Source organism: Podarcis bocagei (genome assembly GCF_964188305.1).
Source record: "Podarcis bocagei genome assembly, chromosome: 14".
NCBI classification, from domain to species: Eukaryota; Metazoa; Chordata; class Lepidosauria; order Squamata; family Lacertidae; genus Podarcis; species Podarcis bocagei.
The window spans coordinates 8,242,728-8,263,490 of record NC_138139.1 but is presented as its reverse complement, the minus strand read 5'-3'; the positions used below and the strand labels follow the sequence as shown (position 1 = coordinate 8,263,490).

The following is a 20,763-nucleotide window of genomic DNA, read 5'->3' as shown; positions in this document are numbered from 1 at the left end:
GAACCAGAGCAGCGCACGGAAACGCCATTTATCTTCCCACTGGAGCGATACCTATTTATCTACTTGCACTTCGTGCTTTCGAACTGCTAGGTTGGCAGGAGCAGGGACCAAGCAACGGGAGCTCACCCCGTCGCAGGGATTTGAACCGCCGACCTTCTGATCGGCAAGCCCTAGGCTCTGTGGTTTAACCCACAGCACCACCCACGTCCCCGCTTCTAATAATAAGAGCAAAGCCCTCTTTAAGTTTGCCCAGCGCAGACTTAGGCTTGTATCCTGTCTCTAGCATGCCCTCTCTTCAAGGTAAAGAGACTTTGGTTTGGGGAGATGGGAATCTTCATGGAAGACTGAATCAAGTTTTCTTTTTAGTGTTCCAACTGAACTGAAAAACACACCTTTTGTCAAGTGTTTGATTGAAACACATAAATAGCTCACTTTATTTTTAAAGCAGATAGGAGAGGCAAGTGCCCTTCTTTTGATGAAGCGCTATAGGCAGCCAATGACATAGCATACTTACAGTCAGCCAGATATGTCGGCAGACATTTTTAATAACTTCACCACAGGGAGGGGACACCAGTGGAAGCCATGTGCAGTTACTGTGACATAAGCTACCTGAAGGGGAGTCAGTGCCAAAGCATCATCTCTCTGGACCCAAACTTGTTACCAGGCCCCGCTGATCCCTCTCCAGTTTTGAAATCCTGGAAGATAGATTGGCATCCTTTAGATTATTCAAGTTCCTTTTGCTTAAGCTCACAGCATTTCTGGCTGTCTGATTTGGGTTTATAGCCAGGCATGCCAGTGTGACATGTATGTACATTCGTTATATGAGTGCACAGGCTTTTTAGGCATTGTTCCCTATCCCTGAGATTCAGTGCCTGATCTTCTCTGCCCACTGGAAACTACGGCCTCACTCATTTGCTCACATCTGATCTAGGGCCTGTAAATCACATCAGCAGAGCTGGCTCCAGCTGTCCCGGAGAGCTCATTGTTCCTGGTTATGCTGGTGCTTGTCCTGTCCTCCTGTTGCCACACCCTGTTAGCTCTTCCTGCTTGTGCATGGAAAATACCTTCAGGAACTCCAGGACTTATAAATGATTGAGAGAGGATGTTGCACAGGCAGGTACACTTCTTTCCAATTCACAAATTACAATTAGAAGTTGTACACTTTCCCATACAATAGCACATTCTCTCTCTGAGGGTCCTAGCCAGCAGCTCATTGGTCAGAGTTTTGCTTTTTCTGTTCTAACACTGTTTCTGGTTGGCTCCAGTAAACCAAACAGGATCTGGGCACACTGTATGTAGCTCCTAGGAAATAAGTCTGTATAAATAGCCTCAAGAATGACAAAATAATTCCCCCTCCTATCACAATAGGCTTGCCGCTCTGCTGCCTCACATCCTGAACTTCAGTGACACATACCTGTTTCTGTCTTCCCCTCCCCCCCAATTCTTGGGCCGTGAGAAAATTCAAATTCATGCATGCATTGGATTATGTCAGGGATTGTTCTAAGCACAAAGTATTAACAACTAGCAGGGAGTGCCTGGCACTGCCCAAGAATTAAAAGAAACCAAAACATATTATGGTTTTTAAAGGTAGTGTAATTTTTGAGTTTCAACCTGCCATGCCAAGAATAAGTGAGGTCATGCCAAAGTCATGTTTTGGTCCACCATTTTGATTCAAAATAATGTCTGGTATCCAAACAATGGCAAAGACTGCCAGTCTGCCACCCCCATCTCAGGAACCTTTGTGCCAAGTTTGGCAGCGATATCTCAGGAGGTGGCCAAACCTATACCAAAGAAGCAGGCAGAGTCATGCCAAAGTCACATTTTGGTCTGCTATCTTGATTCAAAATGGTGGCTGGTGTCCCAGCATCAAGGAGAACTGCTGCTCCCACCTTGGCCACCCTCCTGCTGAATTTGGCAATGAGATCTCAAGAAGCATCCAAACCTATAGAGAACAGATAGACAAGCAGACAAACTACTTTCCAAAACAAATAGTAGGTAACACTCAAAACCTCCAATTTTTAATAACAGTAATGTTTGCTTTCCCATTTCTGCTACTAGGGAAGGCAGTTCCAGATGTGGGGTTTGGTATTTGTGGGGCTTTATTTGTTTTGCCTCGTTTACTGCCAACCTGTGGGGAATAAATCTGTGACTGTTTCCATTTTTTGCAGCTTTAGAATTATCCAGGCCAGGGGATTTATAATTCCTCTTTAAAAGAAGCAAGGGAAACAGCAGTAACAAGGGCCTAAAGAAACAATGGCAACAGAAGAGCAAGGAGTAAGGATTCTGGCACAAAATGAAAGGCAGTATGCTAGCATGAATAAGTCTTACATCCAGTCGGCTGCCATCGCTTCCCTTTAGCAAGGATCAGAGAGGAGGATTAAAACGTATGCATGAGCCCTAGGAGACCTTCTAACATTTCTCTTTACAGGCCAGTGGTTTAAAATCCCTTAGCCACGAGGTGTAAGATGTCTTTTACAAGAGATTCTGTTTTCACCTAGGATTCCACAGATGTGATCACACCCGCAACAGGAGAAGTGAAGGGTTTGCTTAAAGATGTTAAACAAAAGAATAGTGGCCGGCATCTACAAATATCCATGATCCCAAAGGCTGAGAATAATCACAGATGAAGCATGACAAACTCATCTAACCACAAAGGTGTCTTACTACACTGCGTACACACTCAAAAGCACATGCAGGTGATAAGCCCATCTCCTGGCACACACACACAACAGAAAGCTTTGAAATCTCTCTACTCCCCAAGACACAGCTGTTGTCTCATTGCTTAGTGCTTCTTTTCCCTTTGCTCACTTTTGTAAACAGCCACTGGAACCAACTTTAAATCAAACAATAAACCTGTATGGCTCACAGTTATTTACAGTCAACTGGGTTTAATAAAACCCATCATATACAATTCTGATGCTTGCAACAAAGCTATAATTCATCTCACTATTCTATATTAATAGTCCCCATACACACAAAAGGAAAAAATTGGATTGAAATTGAAAAAATAAGAACAGCGGTTTAAATATAGAACAGCCATTCCTGGCTCCAGATCTCCCCCTAGTGGAAAATGGACTATGTGACAAGTTTTTACCTCCCTTGTTTCTAGATTCCTTTAAAATAACCAAAAGGAAAAATAGGAAGCAAGATGCTATTATAATTAGCATACCTAAAAACGTGTTTGTCTGATGGCTGATCAGAACAGTGCAGGTTAACTGAGACTGAGCAAGTCACAAGTCCTCACTGATGCCCAGTCTTGGCACGCTAGTCAGTAAGAATGATGAGGGTATTTACTGGCAATATCAGGAAGCTTTTTTATAGTTCTGCATTGTGGAGGCTGAGCTACACACCAGTTTACAGAGTTAGAGGTATCCTGTTTCCTTCAGAGACCCAGACAATGATCCATATATTAAAAAAAAGTAGGCATAACAGGCAGTTTGTCTCACAGTGGCTTGGGAAAACCATGGAACTCTGTACAAAACCACCACCACCACCTTGATTTAGGAGAATGGGACCAAGTGCTGGTCTTACTGGGTTTTCTGCTCCCTCCTCTATTTCTATGGGGAGATTGGGAGGGGGGCATGCTCCCATGCAGACAGAAGATGATCAGGACTGCAAGGGCTCCAACTAACAGTATTGAATGTGTAAGGAGAAGGGGGGGGGGGAGAGAGAGAGACCAGAGTCGATATGGAGTTGAGAAGGCCAAGCCCTAAACAGTGAACTTCTAATCCAGGTAACCCCAAACTCGGCCCTCTAGATGTTTTTGGACTACAACTCCCATCATCCCTAGCTAACAGGACCAGTGGTCAGGGATGATGGGAGCTGTAGTCCCAAAACATCTGGAGGGCCGAGTTTGGGGATGCCTGTATCTGTCTACTATTCTTTAACATTCATAAGCTGTTTCTTTTCAGTACTGTTGGAATCTTTTTAAACTTATTTTTTAAATTTAATATTGAACCAGCATGCCCCATCACTTCAAAAATATTTCCAGGTTCCCTGATAGTAGGGACAGGCCCTGTTTTCTGGTATTTGTCTCTGGCAAATCAGTATCCCTGTTATATCTTTGGGGAATGCTGTGTTAAAAAACAACTATAAGAGCCAGTTGCCAGTTGTCAGGATTCAGTTCACTTGCCAGGGTTGCAAAAAGTTATGTGTCTGTGTGGATAAGGTACGGATCCAGCGTGCATAAACGCATGAGGGTGGCCAGTTCACATACACCACAGCTGCCAAAGTATATTTCCAATGGCTGATAACTGACCATAGGGCAAGCGTGTTTTTCTAGGCTCTCTTTAATCAAAGAACAGTCACACTCCAGCCTTCTGAATCCATGGGAGGCTATTTCGGACTAAATTGACAAAACATTCAACAGGTAGAATAGAATCATTGATCATGTATAATTGCTTTAAAGCTCTAAATGGCCTCAGTCCAATATACCTGAAGAAGGTGGTGAAATGCAGTATTAATACTGCTGTATGGTGCCCAAATTATTTTATGTGACTGTGATATACACACATATATTTCATGTTATAGAAAGATGTTGGCTGTGGGAGCCACTGCTAAAAGCAACACTAGAAATGTATCTGTGCACATAGCAAACAAAAGTATTCCTCATGAAAAACATCTATCTGTTTCGTGCTCATCCAGCAATAAATTCAATCTTTTCTTGGCCTTAGTCCATTTCCCACTATTTTGTGTCTATTTCACCACAAGAAAATCCAAATGACTTAATTCCATTTAGTGTCCTGCTCTCCACAATAAAATGCCTGTAATGAATCTGGCCCAAAACCTGGACTGAACACCAGAACAAATAATTCAGGAGATGTTTCTTCTATAAACTTAATGAACAGGGCTTAATGCAAAGAGCATTTCCTTACAAAGAAAGAAAATAAATTGAGAGTCCTGCTCCACACGACCAGCAGTATACAAAGAGAGAAATGCCTTCCCCAGTATGATACTATCACTAACTACAAGATGATTTGATTGGAATGCTCAGGGAGAGGAAATGGGTATGACTGGAGCTAGACATTTTTAATTCAAAACCAGAAAAGCATTTTAGAAAATATCCAATTCATTTACAATGAAGTAGTAAGATTAATATCTTGACACAGCATGATTATTATTAACCCCATGCTGCTTCAAGAAGCAGAGCTCCTTTTATTCAAACACTGTTTGATTCTGGGTGGGGAGAAACTATTTCGAGTGTATTCTAGATTTTGAGGCACAAACAAAGGAAACTGGTTTTTCAGAGAAGGTCTACCCAGGAGGTAAAGTAAATGTGTGAGGGTGCAGAGATGAAGGTTTCCCCTGTGAATGTGTTAGTCCCTGAACAATGCCTGGCATGCAGAAAAGCTCTGAAGGGTTTACTTCCTTCAAGGACTTTCACTCGGAAAGGACTTCAAGGTTCAAGATAATTTGTACAACATAAAATTATCTAATCATTTGTCAAGTGTTTTCTAGCTACACCATTAAGAGTATGTATTGTTGAAGAATCCTGTTGGAAATTAAATGGGAGCAGAAATTGCCCTAATCTGAATGTTCGTCTGCGATCCAGAATATGGGCAGTATTTGTTGTCAACCCTTTTAGTCCACAAATGGGGACATAAATAATTATATGATTTTCTGCATTGTTTTTGATCTTTCCCTTCCACTGAAATCAATTGCATATTTACGCAGATAGTGAGATGAATAACGTAGGTTTCACCAGAAGCCAAACTGTAGCGGATGGGATGGAACTTGCTATCTCCTTCTCATGACAAGCCTTATTCTCTCCATTCCGTTACCTTTTCCTCTTCTGCTTTTGGTGCCTTTGGCTATTATGTTTTTAATGGAAAGTAGTGTTTCACTGTTGTGTTCATCTACCATAGACACATTGCTAATTTCTTGGAAGGATGTCCAGGATGGCTCCCACACCAGAGCCCCTTAGCGCTATTGAGATATTACTTTTTCATATTTAGCTGGAAATGGAATTGAAATAGAGGCGCCAAACTTGAGCATGAGCTTTTCAACCTAGCTATGTCCTTTTCCAGAAGTGCCATATGGAATTTAATATACAGTAGTGCTATATTACCCAGCAGTGCCCTACCCCAAGGCATAGATCATTCCGTAATGTTTAGTCACAAAGGTCCTTTGCAACATTAATTAAAAGTTTCCTGTTTGCAGTTCTTCCTGTTTTGTGCTTCTTATTGATTTCAGCTGTAATGATGAATTGCCTTTTGAATAGTCCCACTCTCAGTCCCAGTTTCTGTTCCTGCTGGCTAATACATTTTTGTGACTTTATTGTGAAGGCTGCTGAACCGTATCAGTCACACCATTTTCTGTTTCTGCAGCTATGCTGTACAGTTCTGCAAAAGCAGGGTCAGCCTTTCCACCCCATCTGGTTTAAATTATTTAAAAGTGAGGAAGTTTATTCTTAACTCTGACTTGCCTTTGCCTTTCCCTCAGAGGAAATTCCAGAAAGAGGGCTTAGCTTTGCTCCTCTTTGCCTGCTTAGGAATGAGAGGGAATAGTACACAAGTGAAATGCTATGCTTCAGAATAATGGTAAGGAAAAGGATGCAAGGACTTTAGTGGATATTTGGGGGGGGGGGTCAAGATGCACTCAAAAGTGGACTAGTAATATAAAGCTGATCCCAAGGACGAACATTAGATACAAAATGCAGGATTCATATTCACGAGATAACTAGTTGGATAGGACATTGCTTAGAAAAACAGACATTACAGTGAGTAACAAAAGAATTCTCCACTCCTCTACCCAGCTGATATGCTAGGTACCATGCATAACACCACTGGCACATATCTGTAGTAATCCTCAGAGAGCCAATGCATAAAGAACCTGGACACATAGTAGTTACTTGAAAAATGTGGTTATGTGTCAGTTTCCTGTTATTTGTACTTATTGGTGCCCCACTGAGGAACAAATGGATGGGGGGGAAGTGATGCAGGGGTGAGAATGTTCATCTCCTCCCCACCCAGTTTTGCCTGCTTTAAGCCCCCCTCCCCCTGCTATACAGCAAGTGCAAGTGGCTGGGGAAACCCAGCCAGATGGGTGGGGTATAAATAAATTATTATTATTATTATTATTATTATTATTATTATTATTAATGAGAAAGCAGACTGATTATGACACAAATCCGATGCTAGCATGATAGTTAGGCCCACAGGTATCCATTGGGCCTAAACTATTTGTCATTGCTAAGTGGTACCAATATCAAATGAAAGACTGATAGATCATTTTCAAGATCACAATGATATATGGAAATGTCTCTCCACACCAACCTGTAAATCACAGGGTGTGTGTGTGTGTGTGTGTGTGTGTGTGTAGAATGGATCTGATTCACTAGGTTGGGTCAAAGCAATTCAGTAACTGCAAAAGGACAGCTCCCTTATTTCACAAAGCGTTTTACTCATAGAAATAGATAAGCTAGAACAAACCTCTTGCTGAGCGAGCTCTTGGAGGTTCTTTGGATGCTGGGAAGGATGCAGGCTGAAATAATACAAAAAAGGCATTAAAACTGTGTCAAAATGAATAACACAGGATTATCCAGAGATGAAATACAACCTAGACTTGTTCAGACACTAATAAATGTGGACTATGACAGGGATGGCCCTCCAGATCTTGTTGGACTCCAACTTCCATCAGCCCCAGTCCTCGTGGCCACTAGTACATTTTAATGTAAGATACACATACATTAATAAAGCAGATAGCACATTATCAAAGATCTTGTTCATACGGAGGTGATAAACTTGCAATATACAACTTCAGAATATACACATCACAACAAAAAAGCAAACCCTGTCACGGTTTCTACATGCAGGGGTTTTTATTTTTATTTTGCATTGAAGGAACTTTCAGTCATGTGAGCCCCCACTGCTCACAGCCTAGATACAGATTCACCACCACAGTGAGAACAAGGCCTAAATCTATAAAGCATTGCTTCTACATTTATTAGAACTGAGAAGCAAAATCTCCTCTCTAGAAAAGCCTAATTGCCAGGCTGACTGAAAAATTCAACCATGTGATCAATAAAACAGTTTTCTAGGGACAGAAGCAGAGAGTCAAGCAAAGGGAAGGTTTCTTTGGGCTGCGGAAGTTAATGGGGAACTTTATTTAATAGAAGCTTTCAAATCTGTTTTTTTAAAGCCTGTAATATCATATCATAGTATCTTTTTTAAGAAGCATTTACTTAATGTAACTTTTCAAGAAGCTCATGCTTTGAAGAAATTTCTGCAGGGGTTGAACATCTTGTATATCAGGGTATGCCTTGTTTATGCTAGGTGTGTAGTAAAAGCTACAAAAATAATTTAGCCACAAGGGATGGAATGGCCAGAAATGGCCCCACTTTATCTTTTGCCACAGAAAATTAAGAGAAAACGCCAAATGTTTGAGACACAGCTATCCCTTCTCTCCCCCCCCCCCCCCGATTTCCTTCCAAATCCTGTAATTTTCAATGGGAAAATACTGCAGAGGGATCAAAAAAAATATAAGCCCCCAGTGACACAATGGGTCTGGTTGTTAACCAGAAGGTTGGTGGTTCAAGCCCACCCAGGGATGGCTGTGGGCAAGATTCCTGCACTGCAAAGGGTTGGACTAGATGACCCTCAAGGTCCCTTCCAACTTTACAGTTCTATGATTTTGCTCCAGTCTTTCTGTAACACTCCGCTTCTCATTTTCCCAATTTTATTTGCAGTATCCTGCTTTTGGTACAATATTATTTAGTTCCAAGAATAACCTAAATGGAAAAGAGCATGGGAGTGTTCTGGTGGGTCCATCCACTCCAACATCCTATTTCCTACAGTGGCCACACAGATGCTTCTGAAGAGCCTATCTATCTATCTATCTATCTATCTATCTATCTATCTATCTATCTATCTTTCATTCATTCACTTACTTGCTTACTGTCAGGGAACTGACATCGGAGCTAGAGGCGGAGGGAAGGCTCTTAAATGATGCTGGAGAAGGGCCCAGCAGGGAGAGAGGCAGCTCAACAGATGGGGAAGCAAATCAGCGCAACACCAGGGATAAAGGGGGGCAGATGGGGGAATCGGTGAGAGGGCTCCAGGACTCTTCACCGGACACCAGCGGGGAGAGCATGGGTCCTCCGCTACCCACGCCCTCCCTGCGCAGAAGACTTCCGCGCAGGGAGAGTAGGAGGAGACTGGGCGTCAAACAACTTTTATGTTGGAAAAGGTTTAAGAAACGCCCACTGACGGATTCTGCTAGCGACTGAGGCAGCCACGAAGTGAAGGGCTGTCCAGACAGAAAGGTTTAACCAGGCAACATAGCCAGGAGAGGCGGCAACTTACACACGAGCAACCCATACTCATTACACTTACTTACTTACTACCTTACTTACTTACAAAATCAATACAAACCAAAATGACCCTGCCCTCTGGCTTACAATCTAGAAAGACACAACACACAAAAAGAAAATATGATTGGGAGGGAGTAAGAAATGAGGAAACACAAGTACTTAGTTCCAGGGCTAGCTCAAGACATTTGGCAGCTGAGGCAAAAACCAAAATGATGCCCCCCTTTCTGCCAGGGAATAAGGGGTGAGCGCAGATCTATATCAGGAACAAGGGGGTGTAAATAAATATATGCATTGGGATTTGCTGCCCCTGTGAATCTTTCTGCCCAAGGTGGCCCCCTCGCTTTGCTAGGTGGGCCAGTCCTGACTAGTTCTAAGATGAAGGTTGAGCAGCTGAGATGGAAACAGAAGAGCCAAACATCGCTGGTCTCTCAACTGCAGCACCAATGGGGAGGGAGACTGCTTCCCTTTTCTTCCACTTCTGATGGAATGACTGCTGCCATGTTCGCACTTGATGGAGAGAGAAGTCTTGCTTCTCAGCAGAGCTGACAACAAAACAGCCACCCTCCTCACTCCAGCCTCCAATTTCCCCTAGCATCTAGTATTCTAATGTATACTGCTTCTGAACATAAAGGTTCCATTTACCATCACAGTTAATAGCAGGTGACTTTGTCTACTCCCATTTTAAGCTATCTAAGCTGGCGCCCCCTCACCCCCATCTAATCTTGAAGCAGCAAGTTCCATACATTTATTATGCTCTGTATGCAATACTACCCCCTTATGACTGTTCTGAATTTTCACAGGTTGGTCCCCAAATAAAGGGGGGCATTCTCTCTATTCACATTAAGCACGCTTACTTTTCTCAATCTCTGACATGTCACCACTTTTTTAAAAAAAACTTTCTATAAAGCCCCAAATGGTTCAGTTTTTTCTTATAGACCTAACAGATGCAGCTTATGCTCTGTTATCAACAAAGGAGTCAGAAAGCCACCACAAAGCTGCTGACTGCATTATATCTATTATTAGTAACAGAATTGGATTAATTCCACTTACTTACACCTGCCATCCTGCTGCTGCTGCTATTGATTATATGGATTCTGACAGTGTGCAGAACTTTTAAAGTTGTAACAGTTGCTGCCTGTCTTGAGTGCTGAAATTTTGGCCTGAAGCTGGACTTGCACACAGAAAAAAACTGGATTTTTTTTAAAAAAATCTATTGTCGAGAGCAGTGGCCATGCATGTTTGTGAGTATATATGTGAATCTCGTCACCACAACATGGTGATCCACTCCCTGCTTTGACAACTGTATCTGCTGCCTAGATTGGGTTTACTTTACACTAAAACCAGAAGAGGGGTAGCAGAGGAAGCTAACTATGGACTTATTTACATTTAGCTTTAAAACTAATCAGTTCCAGTTCCAGTAGGTGTCTGTGGCATTAGTACATGGTTACACCACAACTGGCATTTCATTATTATTTTTTAAATGATATTTATTAAGAGTTTTAGAATTACAGAAAAAAACAAAAAAGAAAAGGAAAGAAAGAAAACAAAATAAAAACAAACCACAATCAAACAATACAAATTGATAAAAATCAAAATCAAAAAATAGCACAACACAATCAAAGACAAAAATAAGCCACAAACATTTAAAAACAAATCCAATATTCTCAAATCCTTAACTGTCATTACCTTCTTTCTTTGACCTCCTCACTCCTCCCTTTTTTTTGTATCCTAGTTGTTAATTGTCACAGCAAATCCTTTCCATTTTTCATAATATTCTGTCATTACATTACCTTAGTCTATTTTAACCTTATCTTACTATAAAAGACCCTAAAACTTGAAACTTAAATCTTATTTATACCAATTTCTCATAACCATAATATTCTTACATAATTCTTTTAACATTTTTGCTAAAGCCAAATGATTTCATTCCAACATTTTTCTAACATTCATCAATTTTATAAAGCAATCCTAATAAAAATAATTTTTTCTTCCAATCTTCAACCAGCGTCTCTTCCTCCTGGTCCCGGGTTTTGTCAGTCCTTTCTATCCCATCAATCTAGCGCATTAACCTGGTAATCTTATGTCCGAGGCCCTTAAGTCTCTTCCATGTCCCTTCCGTAGCTCTTCTTTATATTTATACCTGTACTTTACTTTATCTCCTGCTCCTTTCATTCGTGGGAACTCCAACCTGACAGTGTTTTTGACCCTTCTCGACAAATCAGTCCCTTTTCCATATTCCACACTAAACTCCATGTGGTATTTAAAAACATGTTTCAGAGTCCCTCCAGAATTAAGAGCCCCCGCAACCCCAAACATCTCACGGCCCATTGCCAGACTTGAAAAGTCCAAACATCCCTGCATAGGGGGGTCTATCCAACCCCCCATTTCCAAACCAAACCAAACTTTATCTTTCCAAATCTGGCTTTTTCCAAGTTCATTTGTCAGATCCAAAAACTCATGTTCCTGCTGGGCCACAGCTCCCTCCATCTCTGCCACCCGAGGTTCAGCAACATCCTCTTCCCTCATCTGATCTGTCAGAGCACACTCCTGATTTGGTTCCTGGGTAGGCTCTATATAGTTTCCCACTACCCGACCAAAATTTCTAATCACAGCAGTCATCAAGTCCGTCTTCTCATGTAGCTGTTCCAGTAGGGCACTTGTTTTGCAGAAAGCACTCACCAGAGCTTCTGAATACATTGTTCTGCAAGGTCAGAAGTCTATTCCCACGGTCGTAATCTGTTGCAGCTGCAGAGCTCCCCGATTCAGATTTAGTAACAGTTTCACAGGCTCCCTCTAGGGGAAGAACTTCTATTTGTTCTTTTCTTTTAAAGGCAGATCTAACAACAAAGTTTCCTTTTTCAGATATTTTGTCAATATTTGTTCCTTTAAAATGCGAACAATGGAATTACTATGTTTCTCTTCTTTTAACTATCTGTCAAAGACGTTTGTCTCTGGTCAATGAGCTTCCCAAAGAACGTCAGTCCAGACACCCCGCTCCCAGGATCAAGACGGTGGAAAATTACTTTGCTTTACACTCTCTTCTGCAGGTTTAAACAGTCCGGAAAAAATCCCCCCTCTTCTCCTGCTTCCGAAGGGGGTTCAACAGTTTTAAATGATGAAAGTTAATCCTTTACAGGCGATTTTCTGAACTCTAGTTTGCCATGTCTTTGCTTTAATCTATCTACAAGAAACGGAAGGCTGACTTCCTGTTTAGACCTTCCCGTTTCAGTGCCAAATTAAGATGAATTTCTTAGTCCAATTTTCCTTTCTGCTCGCAGGTCATTATTTAAAGTCCAATTGTCCGAAATTAAAGTACTCACGGGTAGTTGTTTTAAAAGCCAAATTGTCCCAGGAAAAAGGCAGCGCTCTCCGGCAACGGCTGTGCGGCTTCGCTCCATGGAAGAAGCAGTTCACTCTCAGCACCGCGCCACTTCCCCCTCTTCGCTCCGGAGCCCGTAAATGGGTTCCTTTACGGGTTGGGGGGCGCTAAAGGTGCCCGCCGAGTCCCATGGTCACAGGCTTCATCCGCCTGTGATTTTTAAAAGGGTCCCTGCTTCGCCGTAGCGGGAAAGACCTGTTTTCCGTGGAGCTGGTCCCTCTGGATCAGAGGGAATCCGCCATTACCGATGGCGCCACCCTGGAAGTCTCTGTCACAACTGGCATTTCAACTGCTATGCCTCTGCCAACTGAGGTTGGGGGAATTGAGTCATAGGAAAATGCAACTTCCTAGAAATTGAACCGTTGCTCATTTAGTACAAATGATCCATACATTTTCCTTCAGGGAAACAACTATACATTTGCTGTGCCATAAGCTACCCTTGGTTTGCACTTCCCAGAAAAACTACAGAAAGAACAAGCTGTAACCTGAGTACCTTCTCTCATGATTTTGGAGAACGAAGCTGGGGGTGGGGAACATTGTCAGAACAATTAGGTTCATAGGCTGGAATTCCTACTAGAACTATCTGTTCTTTTATTTGGACATCCAAGTGGCTGGAGCAGCACAAACCATCTTACACTTGGAAGGTTGATGCATGGCCTCTCCTAGACAAAGACAGGCAGCCACAGTTTTTTAATGTTGTGACAATGCCCCAGCTGCATTAAAGTTTTATGCTGGGCTGCCTACATACAGTTTGGAAAAAATTACAGTTGGTAACCTAGCAGCTGTATTTTGTACTAACTGAGACAGATGTATGTTGCTAGTCTTAAAACAGTTTCACAGAGTAAACATCTGGGTTCTGTTCAAGATGCTAGCTGAACCTTTAAAACCATACATTGGTTAAGGCCAGGATACATTAAGGACCACCACCTGGACACATACATCTGCCTGATTTCTGGGATCTTCTTTGGACACCCTTCTTTGAGTCCCTCTGCTAGAGACCTGAGGCAAGTGGTGATCCACAAGAGGGTCATATGAGCTGTGGCCCTCAGACCCCTGGAATGCACTGTCCAGGAAGACTCAGCTGGTGCCAATAATGATGTCTTTTTTGTGCCCAATGAAGAAAGATATTATTATTTCTCCATGCTTTTTAAGCTTTAATCTAGCCATCTGCTTTTAATTCCTCTGCTAATGTTTTATGACATTTTATATTGTTATTATGTACTTAAGTGTATTTTCTTAGCCACCCTGTGGATTTTACCTGAAGAGTAGCACAAAAATTCATTCAATAAATTAATATTGTAAGCTTTCAGGCAAACTGCTGGGACACAGAGTACAGCTATGAAGACAAAGGAGGTTATTCATCATGATCCATGTGCGTCTGCGCAGGAGGAAAGCTTTATGTCACATTATTTTATTCTTAGAATTGATGCTTTTAAACACTACTGCCTGCAACAGTTAATGGAAAAACAAAAGTATTTACTTTAATAGCGACCTGGGGCAATGATGTAGCAGTGCTGGATAATGAAGGTACTTTGGTTAAAAAAAAAATCCAATGTAAAAATCATTCTGCAACCAAGACATCAAAACTTTCTCACTGTACTACCAAATATACCGTATTTTTTGCCCTATAGGACGCACCGGCCCATAGGACGCACCTAGATTTTTTTTTTTGGGGGGGGGAAATAAAGGGGAAAAAATTTATTTCCCACTCCCCCAGGCGCGGGGCCCCAGAACAGGACCCAGAGCGATGCTGAAGCTGCGTGCAGCTTTGGCATGGCTCTGGGAGCTTGCAGGGCTGGAGGAGGGGGAAGCCCTCCGCCAGCCTTCTAGCCAAGTCGGCGGACAGCGGGAAAGGCGCGCTGCGCCTCCCGCTGTCTCCCGAGTTTGTGGGGCTGGCGACGGGGAGGAGCAGGCTTCTCCCCCCGCCAGCCTTCTAGCCAAGTCGGGGGACAGCGGGAAAGGCGCGCTGCGCCTCCCGCTGTCTCCCGAGTTTGCGGGGCTGGCGACGGGGAGGAGCAGGCTTCTCCCCCCGCCAGCCTTCTAGCCAAGTCGGGGGACAGTGGGAAAGGCGCGCTGCGCCTCCCGCTGTCTCCCGAGTTTGTGGGGCTGGCGACGGGGAGGAGCAGGCTTCTCCCCCCGCCAGTCTTCTAGCCAAGTCGGGGGACAGCGGGAAAGGCGCGCTGCGCCTCCCGCTGTCCCCCGAGTTTGCGGGGCTGGCGACGGGGAAGAGCAGGCTTCTCCCCCCCCCCAGCCTTCCAACCAAGTTGGGGGACAGCGGGAAAGGCGCGCTGCGCCTCCCCACTGTCCCCCGAGCTTGTGGGTCTGGTGGTGGGGCACTCCTGAAGCCTGGAAAGCAAGAGGGGTCGGTGCGCACCGACCCCTCTCGCTCTCCAGGCTTCAGCGAAAGCCTGCATTCGCCCCATAGGACGCACACACATTTCCCCTTCATTTTTGGAGGGGAAAAAGTGTGTCCTATAGGGCGAAAAATACGGTAGTAAAATAGAGCAAGACAATCTTGCAGATCAAAATCCTTCTGTCTAACGTGAAATGCTGAGCTGAAACCACCATTAAAAGAGCAACTAAAATTCCTGGAATGTACCATAAAGAATCTTGGTTCTAACTATATTCTCCAGCTGTGACCACCAAAAAATTAACACCAGTGAATCATGTCCTTTGAAGTGATGTACTGGAGGTTATTTTAACAAATCTAATGTTAGAGCACACTGCCATAAAAAGATACCTTTAAAATCATCATTCTGTATTGTTTTTAGGGGTACAGTGGTACCTCGGGTTAAGAACTTAATTCGTTCCAGAGGTCCGTTCTTAACCTGAAACTGTTCTTAGCCAGAGGTACCACTTTAGCTAATGGGGCCTCACACTACCGCTGCTCAATTTCTGTTCTCATCCTGAAGCAAAGTTCTTAACCCAAGGTACTATTTCTGCGTTAGTGGAGGCTGTAACCTGAAGCGTCTGTAACCTGAGGTACCACTGTATTTTATCTCTTTTATAAATCTTCTTGTACCCTAGGATTTTGTTATGAGGTGCATACTACACATACTTTAATAAATAAATTGCAGCTACTGCTGAGATTCCCCACCCCCTCAATTACTCTCTATACAAGGGGAAGGTAGCCTGGTGCATTCCAGATGTTCTGGACTACAACTCCCATAACCCCAGGCCATTGGCCATGCGGGCAGAAGCTGATGGGAACTGTATGTGATGAAAACCGAGACTGATGTAAGGATTAAAACATTCAGCATAAGCACGGAAGACTTGGTTGTTCAAATCCCTGCAAAGCTTAGAGGATTACCTTGGGCCACTCACTCTCTTTTTCCTCTTTCCCCCACCACTGACAATATGGAGATGATGCCGAGTTTGAAGGGCTATTATAAAGATATATTAGAACCAGGCCAGATAATAAATAATAATTGAAGGTTTTATCTTCTATTTTGGAAACGTACATCCATTTTTTTTCTTTTGGGGGGGTCCCCAAGACCGAGGGGCCCTAAGCTATGGCTTGTTGAGCTTATACGTAAATAATAAATGAAGGTTTTATTTTATTTGTTTTTTATCTTATATTTTGGAAACGTACATCCATATATTTTTTTCTTTTAATTTTTGGGGGGTCCCCAAGACCGGAGGATCCTAAGCTATGGCTTGTTGAGCTTATACGTAAATAATAATTGAAGGTTTTATTTTATTTGTTTTTTATCTTATATTTTGGAAACGTACATCCATATTTTTTTCCTTTTAATTTTTTGGGGGTCCCCAAGACCGGAGGATCCTAAACTAATGGCTTGTTGAGCTTATGCGTAAATCCGGCACTGATTCTTGATGCTCGGAGCAAATCGCACAAGCTTGCAGCCTAGCCCTTATTATCCCTACGCCAAAGCGCCACCGGCAGTGCTATATCAGTAAGGATTATAACATCCTAGAGCCGGAAGGGAACCCCCCAAGGGTCATCTAGTCCAACCCCGTACCATGAAGGAATACCACGTTGTGAAGGAATCTGGGGGTGCGAAGGCCGGGTAGGCAAGCAAGCAGGGAGCCCCCTCGGTGCTGAAGACCCCCCCCTCACCGACCCCAATATCTACACGTGATGTGGAGGAAGCGGAGCAGCGGCGCCTGCTCAGCCTGCGTGTTTCCAAGCCAGGCTTTCTGGTAGCAACCAGGCCGCGCGGGCTCTGAGGGAAGGACCCCGACCGCTTCCCAAGGGGAACGTGAGGGGAACGGGGAGTGAAGGCAAAGGTGGCAAGAGACGAGAATACAGGACCCCCTCGCTCACCGGTCGTACGGCCACCTCCGCCATGGCGCCTCAGTTTCTCAACCAGGCCCGGCAAGCCGCTTGTTGCTATGGTTACCAGACGACGCGAAAGGTTCCCCCGCGCCGCGCGAGGAACCCGGATGCTGTTGCCGCGGTAACCATGGCTCTCCTCGATCCCGCCCCCCTGACGAAACGGGATTTTACGTCAGCGGGAGAGGGGAAGTGAGGATGCGGCCGCCGCGAGGCCTGTCGGGAAGAGGGAGGGGAGGCGCGGCCGCGACATAATAAGCTCCTCCCACCCTCCCAGTTTTGGCAAATGGACTTTTCCCAGCGAAGCCTTGTAGAACGCGCAGCGGTAGAATGGACTGTACCACTTCGGAGTGGGTGGGAATCACATTTTGTATTTTTAATAAAAGAATTAATACCCCACCACATCCCTGCAGCTAGAAAACTAGTGCAAGAGGGGAAAGCGCTGGTAATTTTCTATTTACAGTGCTAACTTTTCGGGGGAAATCATATTTTTAATTCCCCTCTTGCATTTTTTAAAAAATAATACCTCACCACATCCCTGCAGCTAGAAAACTAGTGCACGTGGGGAAAGCGCTGGCAATTTTCTATTTACAGTGCTAACTATTGGAGGGTTTTTTAGGACTATTAAAAAAACCCAACACTGGGATATTTTAAAAAGGAAACAGTACGCAGCCTGTTTTAACTCATAAGGGGGAAAAGCAATGTCTTTACTGGCGCAACCATAATTTCAATATAGTGAGCTAGCTTTCGAGTTTCCCATCAGGCTGGATGGTAAACACAGCAGGCGAGGAAGCGTGTGTAAAAGGCTCGAGGAGCATTAAAACCATGAAAAAATATGCACCGATAACCAGTCTTGACAGGGAGTCGTAGGAAAGCTATTCCTTGCCTAAGCTATTCTACGATCTTATTCTGCTTCACTTTAGAGAACGGTATAAGGCTTTTGGGGCTTCACTTTGCTCTCCTCACCACCCACTGCCTCATCGCAGACATCCGTCAGTGTGATTTCTAGCCTACAACAGCATATGCCGTGAACCGTATTATAGTCTTTGAGGCGTTTCTTACACTTTTTCAGCTAGAGAGAACAAGGGCAGAGCAGTCAGGTTGCTGGTTCCCTGAAATGAAGTGTAGTTGCGAGCTTGCAGGTTTGCGTATCAAGCTTTAACTGTACAGGCAGGAAAAAAATTATGAAATGCTACATTTGTCCCATGAAAAACATGTGCATGCACACAGGCAAAGCGTGGGCATTCATGCATAATACACACAATATATTTCTGGTAGATTTAAGCAGTGCTTTTTTCTTGGGGGGGGGGGCGCAGCGGTACACATACCCCTAAGCATTTTGTGAATCTAAGTTTGGCCTCATTGAGGGGCAGTATTTCAATACGAGTACCCCTAAACATTTTCTTTTAGGAAAAAAAGCGTTGAATTAAAGTACTGTATCTGGGTAAGATTTTTAACACAAAGTCGGTATTGTTTTAGAGCAGGCAAGAGCCACCTGCAGCCCTTCAAATGTTAAGACTCCCAGCTCCTATCACCCCAAAGCCACCATGGCCAAAAGAGATGATGGGAGCTCTAGTCTAGCTCAACATCTGGAGGCTCACAGCTTCCCCACCCATTGGGTACTGAGTTGTACTGAGATCTACTGGTACTGCTAAATTGAATTATTGGTGCTTGTCGGTATTTGTAATTGAGTATATAGTTTTGAATGGAGCAAATGAACAGTTTTAAAACACTTATGGCATAACCTAATAGAAAAGGGGCACACATTTTATACTGCAAATATAACATGGAAGAATCAGCAGTGAAGTAAAATTTTATTCCGTTTGGCTACACCCACTTTGTACTGCAGCAACTGTGTGGGTTGGATCATGCCCATCATAACACTCACAGAACTGGAGCACTGGTAATTCTTGTGTTCATACATTAATGTAAGCTAGGAACTTTAAAAATGAGATCGATACCTAATTTTGCACATCTACAATTCTTCAGTTGTATTCTTCAGACTTAAAAGGGTTAAGTAATGATTTTAAATCTATATAAAATACTGCCTTTTAAAAACACTAAATTCCATAAATTATTAAGCACATCTGGGATTCCACTAAGACTTAAAGCCTTTTGTGGAAATTGCTTTTAAGGAAATACTTGTCAGTGGCTGCATTGCGAATACTCTTAAACCACACTAATAAAAGTTAGATTTTGCTCTTGTTTAACAATAGTGGCAAGAGGCAGGATGCAACACCTTTGCACCTAAAGTCCGTTTCAGAACTGCGGGTGCAACAAGTGACTAAAAGCTCATGATAAAAGGTGGATGAAAAACACCTTATGAGCAGCAAGATGGATTGCAGAAGGGTTCTGTTTCTATGGAAACAGTCCCCAACTGTGCTGAGCACACTGTCATAGTTAAATTGCTAGTTGCCTAGAAAAAGGCGGACACAGATGTCATTCTTCTAAGGCTTCATCGTTAGTATACAGCCTCTCCTCAAAATGCATTACAAAACACCATGGCAAGCATCTTTTCATTAGAGCAGTTTCTGTAATTGGTGGGAAAGGTTTCAGAGCGGGGGGGGGGGGCTCCAGATAAAGTTTTCAGAGGGAAGCTACTATGAAAACATATTTTATGTACGCCTGTTGCACAGACTTCACATTTCTGCCACATTTCTCCTCCTTCCCGGTTTCATTCCTAGTGTCCCCTCTTACCCACTTCCCTCCTCCTCCTCCTCCTCAAATTGCCACTCCCTCATGATCCTAGTGCTTTACTGTTATTGTCAAAGTATATGTAATTTAAATAACTGCATATTCTTCCCTTCCTCACCCATCTCTTCTTTCCTCGTTTCTTTCCCTGTATCTACTGCAAGTCTCTTTGGTAAGGATCTGTTATACCACTTGTATGTCATGTAGTTGGATATTGCTATATAAAATAGAAGGGGCAAAGGTACTACATTATAATAGCTGAATACTCAAATGTGCCTCACTGCCCAATGCTGGTTCTAGATGTTCGGCCATTTTACAACAGCTTCTGCTTGCAAGTTCATTGGACAACCTTGAGCAAGACACTGTCAAGGACGATGGAAGTTGTCGTCCAGCAACATCTAGAAGGCCACAGGTTTTCCACCACTGAGCTACAGGGAAGGGATCCAGTGTGTTATCTGAGCTCTTTGGAAGAAGGGCTAGATAAAAATCATATGGGTTAAGCAGTAGAGTCATGCACAGACAAGGAAGTGGAGCTGCAGACATGTGGAGTGTTGGTACATCTATGTATGTGAGGGGATATGTTGAGATTTGCATATGGGCGACAAACCCACATCAACAGTGGCTTCATCCCACCAGGAACACACACAAATCCAAACTACCATGTGGCTCATTCTCTAGCTGTTCACTGAAACATATTCTAAGCTGGGACATTTTCCTACCTTGTTATCACACACTTGTGTCTGCCCCCGCCCCTTAAAATGGTCCGTAGATGTCTCACTGTGGAGTCAGACAAATGTGTTAAGCGTCTAGAGGAGCTGGGAGCACTGTTATACAGCGGTTCCGCTCCTTCCTCTGGGGCCGTGTCCAGAAAGTGGTGGGGGGATGGGTGTTCAGACCCCTGGGCCCTCACTTGTGGGGTGCCTCGGGGTTCTGTCCTCTCCCCCATGCTTTTTAACATCTACATGCAGCCACTGGGAGATATCATCAGGGGGGTTGGGCTGGGTGTCCATTAATATGCGGATGATACCCAGCTCTATCTCTCTTTTAAATCGGAACAAGTGAAGGTAGTGAAGGTCCTGTGTGAGTGCC

The 20,763-nt window shown here is 43.5% G+C and overlaps 1 protein-coding gene across 1 annotated transcript in view; it reads right to left on the bottom strand.

The window, feature by feature from the left end:
- Nucleotides 1-17,129, bottom strand: part of BBS4 (Bardet-Biedl syndrome 4) — a 47,119-nt gene extending 29,990 nt beyond the window's left edge. Inside the window, exons 1-2 of the mRNA XM_081169216.1 lie at nt 16,975-17,129; nt 7,431-7,482 (exon numbers count right to left, since the gene is read on the bottom strand). Coding sequence (XP_081025342.1) covers nt 7,431-7,482; nt 16,975-16,998 — 76 coding nt within the window. The 5' untranslated portion in view covers nt 16,999-17,129. The remainder of the gene's footprint in view (nt 1-7,430; nt 7,483-16,974) is intronic.
- Nucleotides 17,130-20,763: the final 3,634 nt, after the last annotated feature.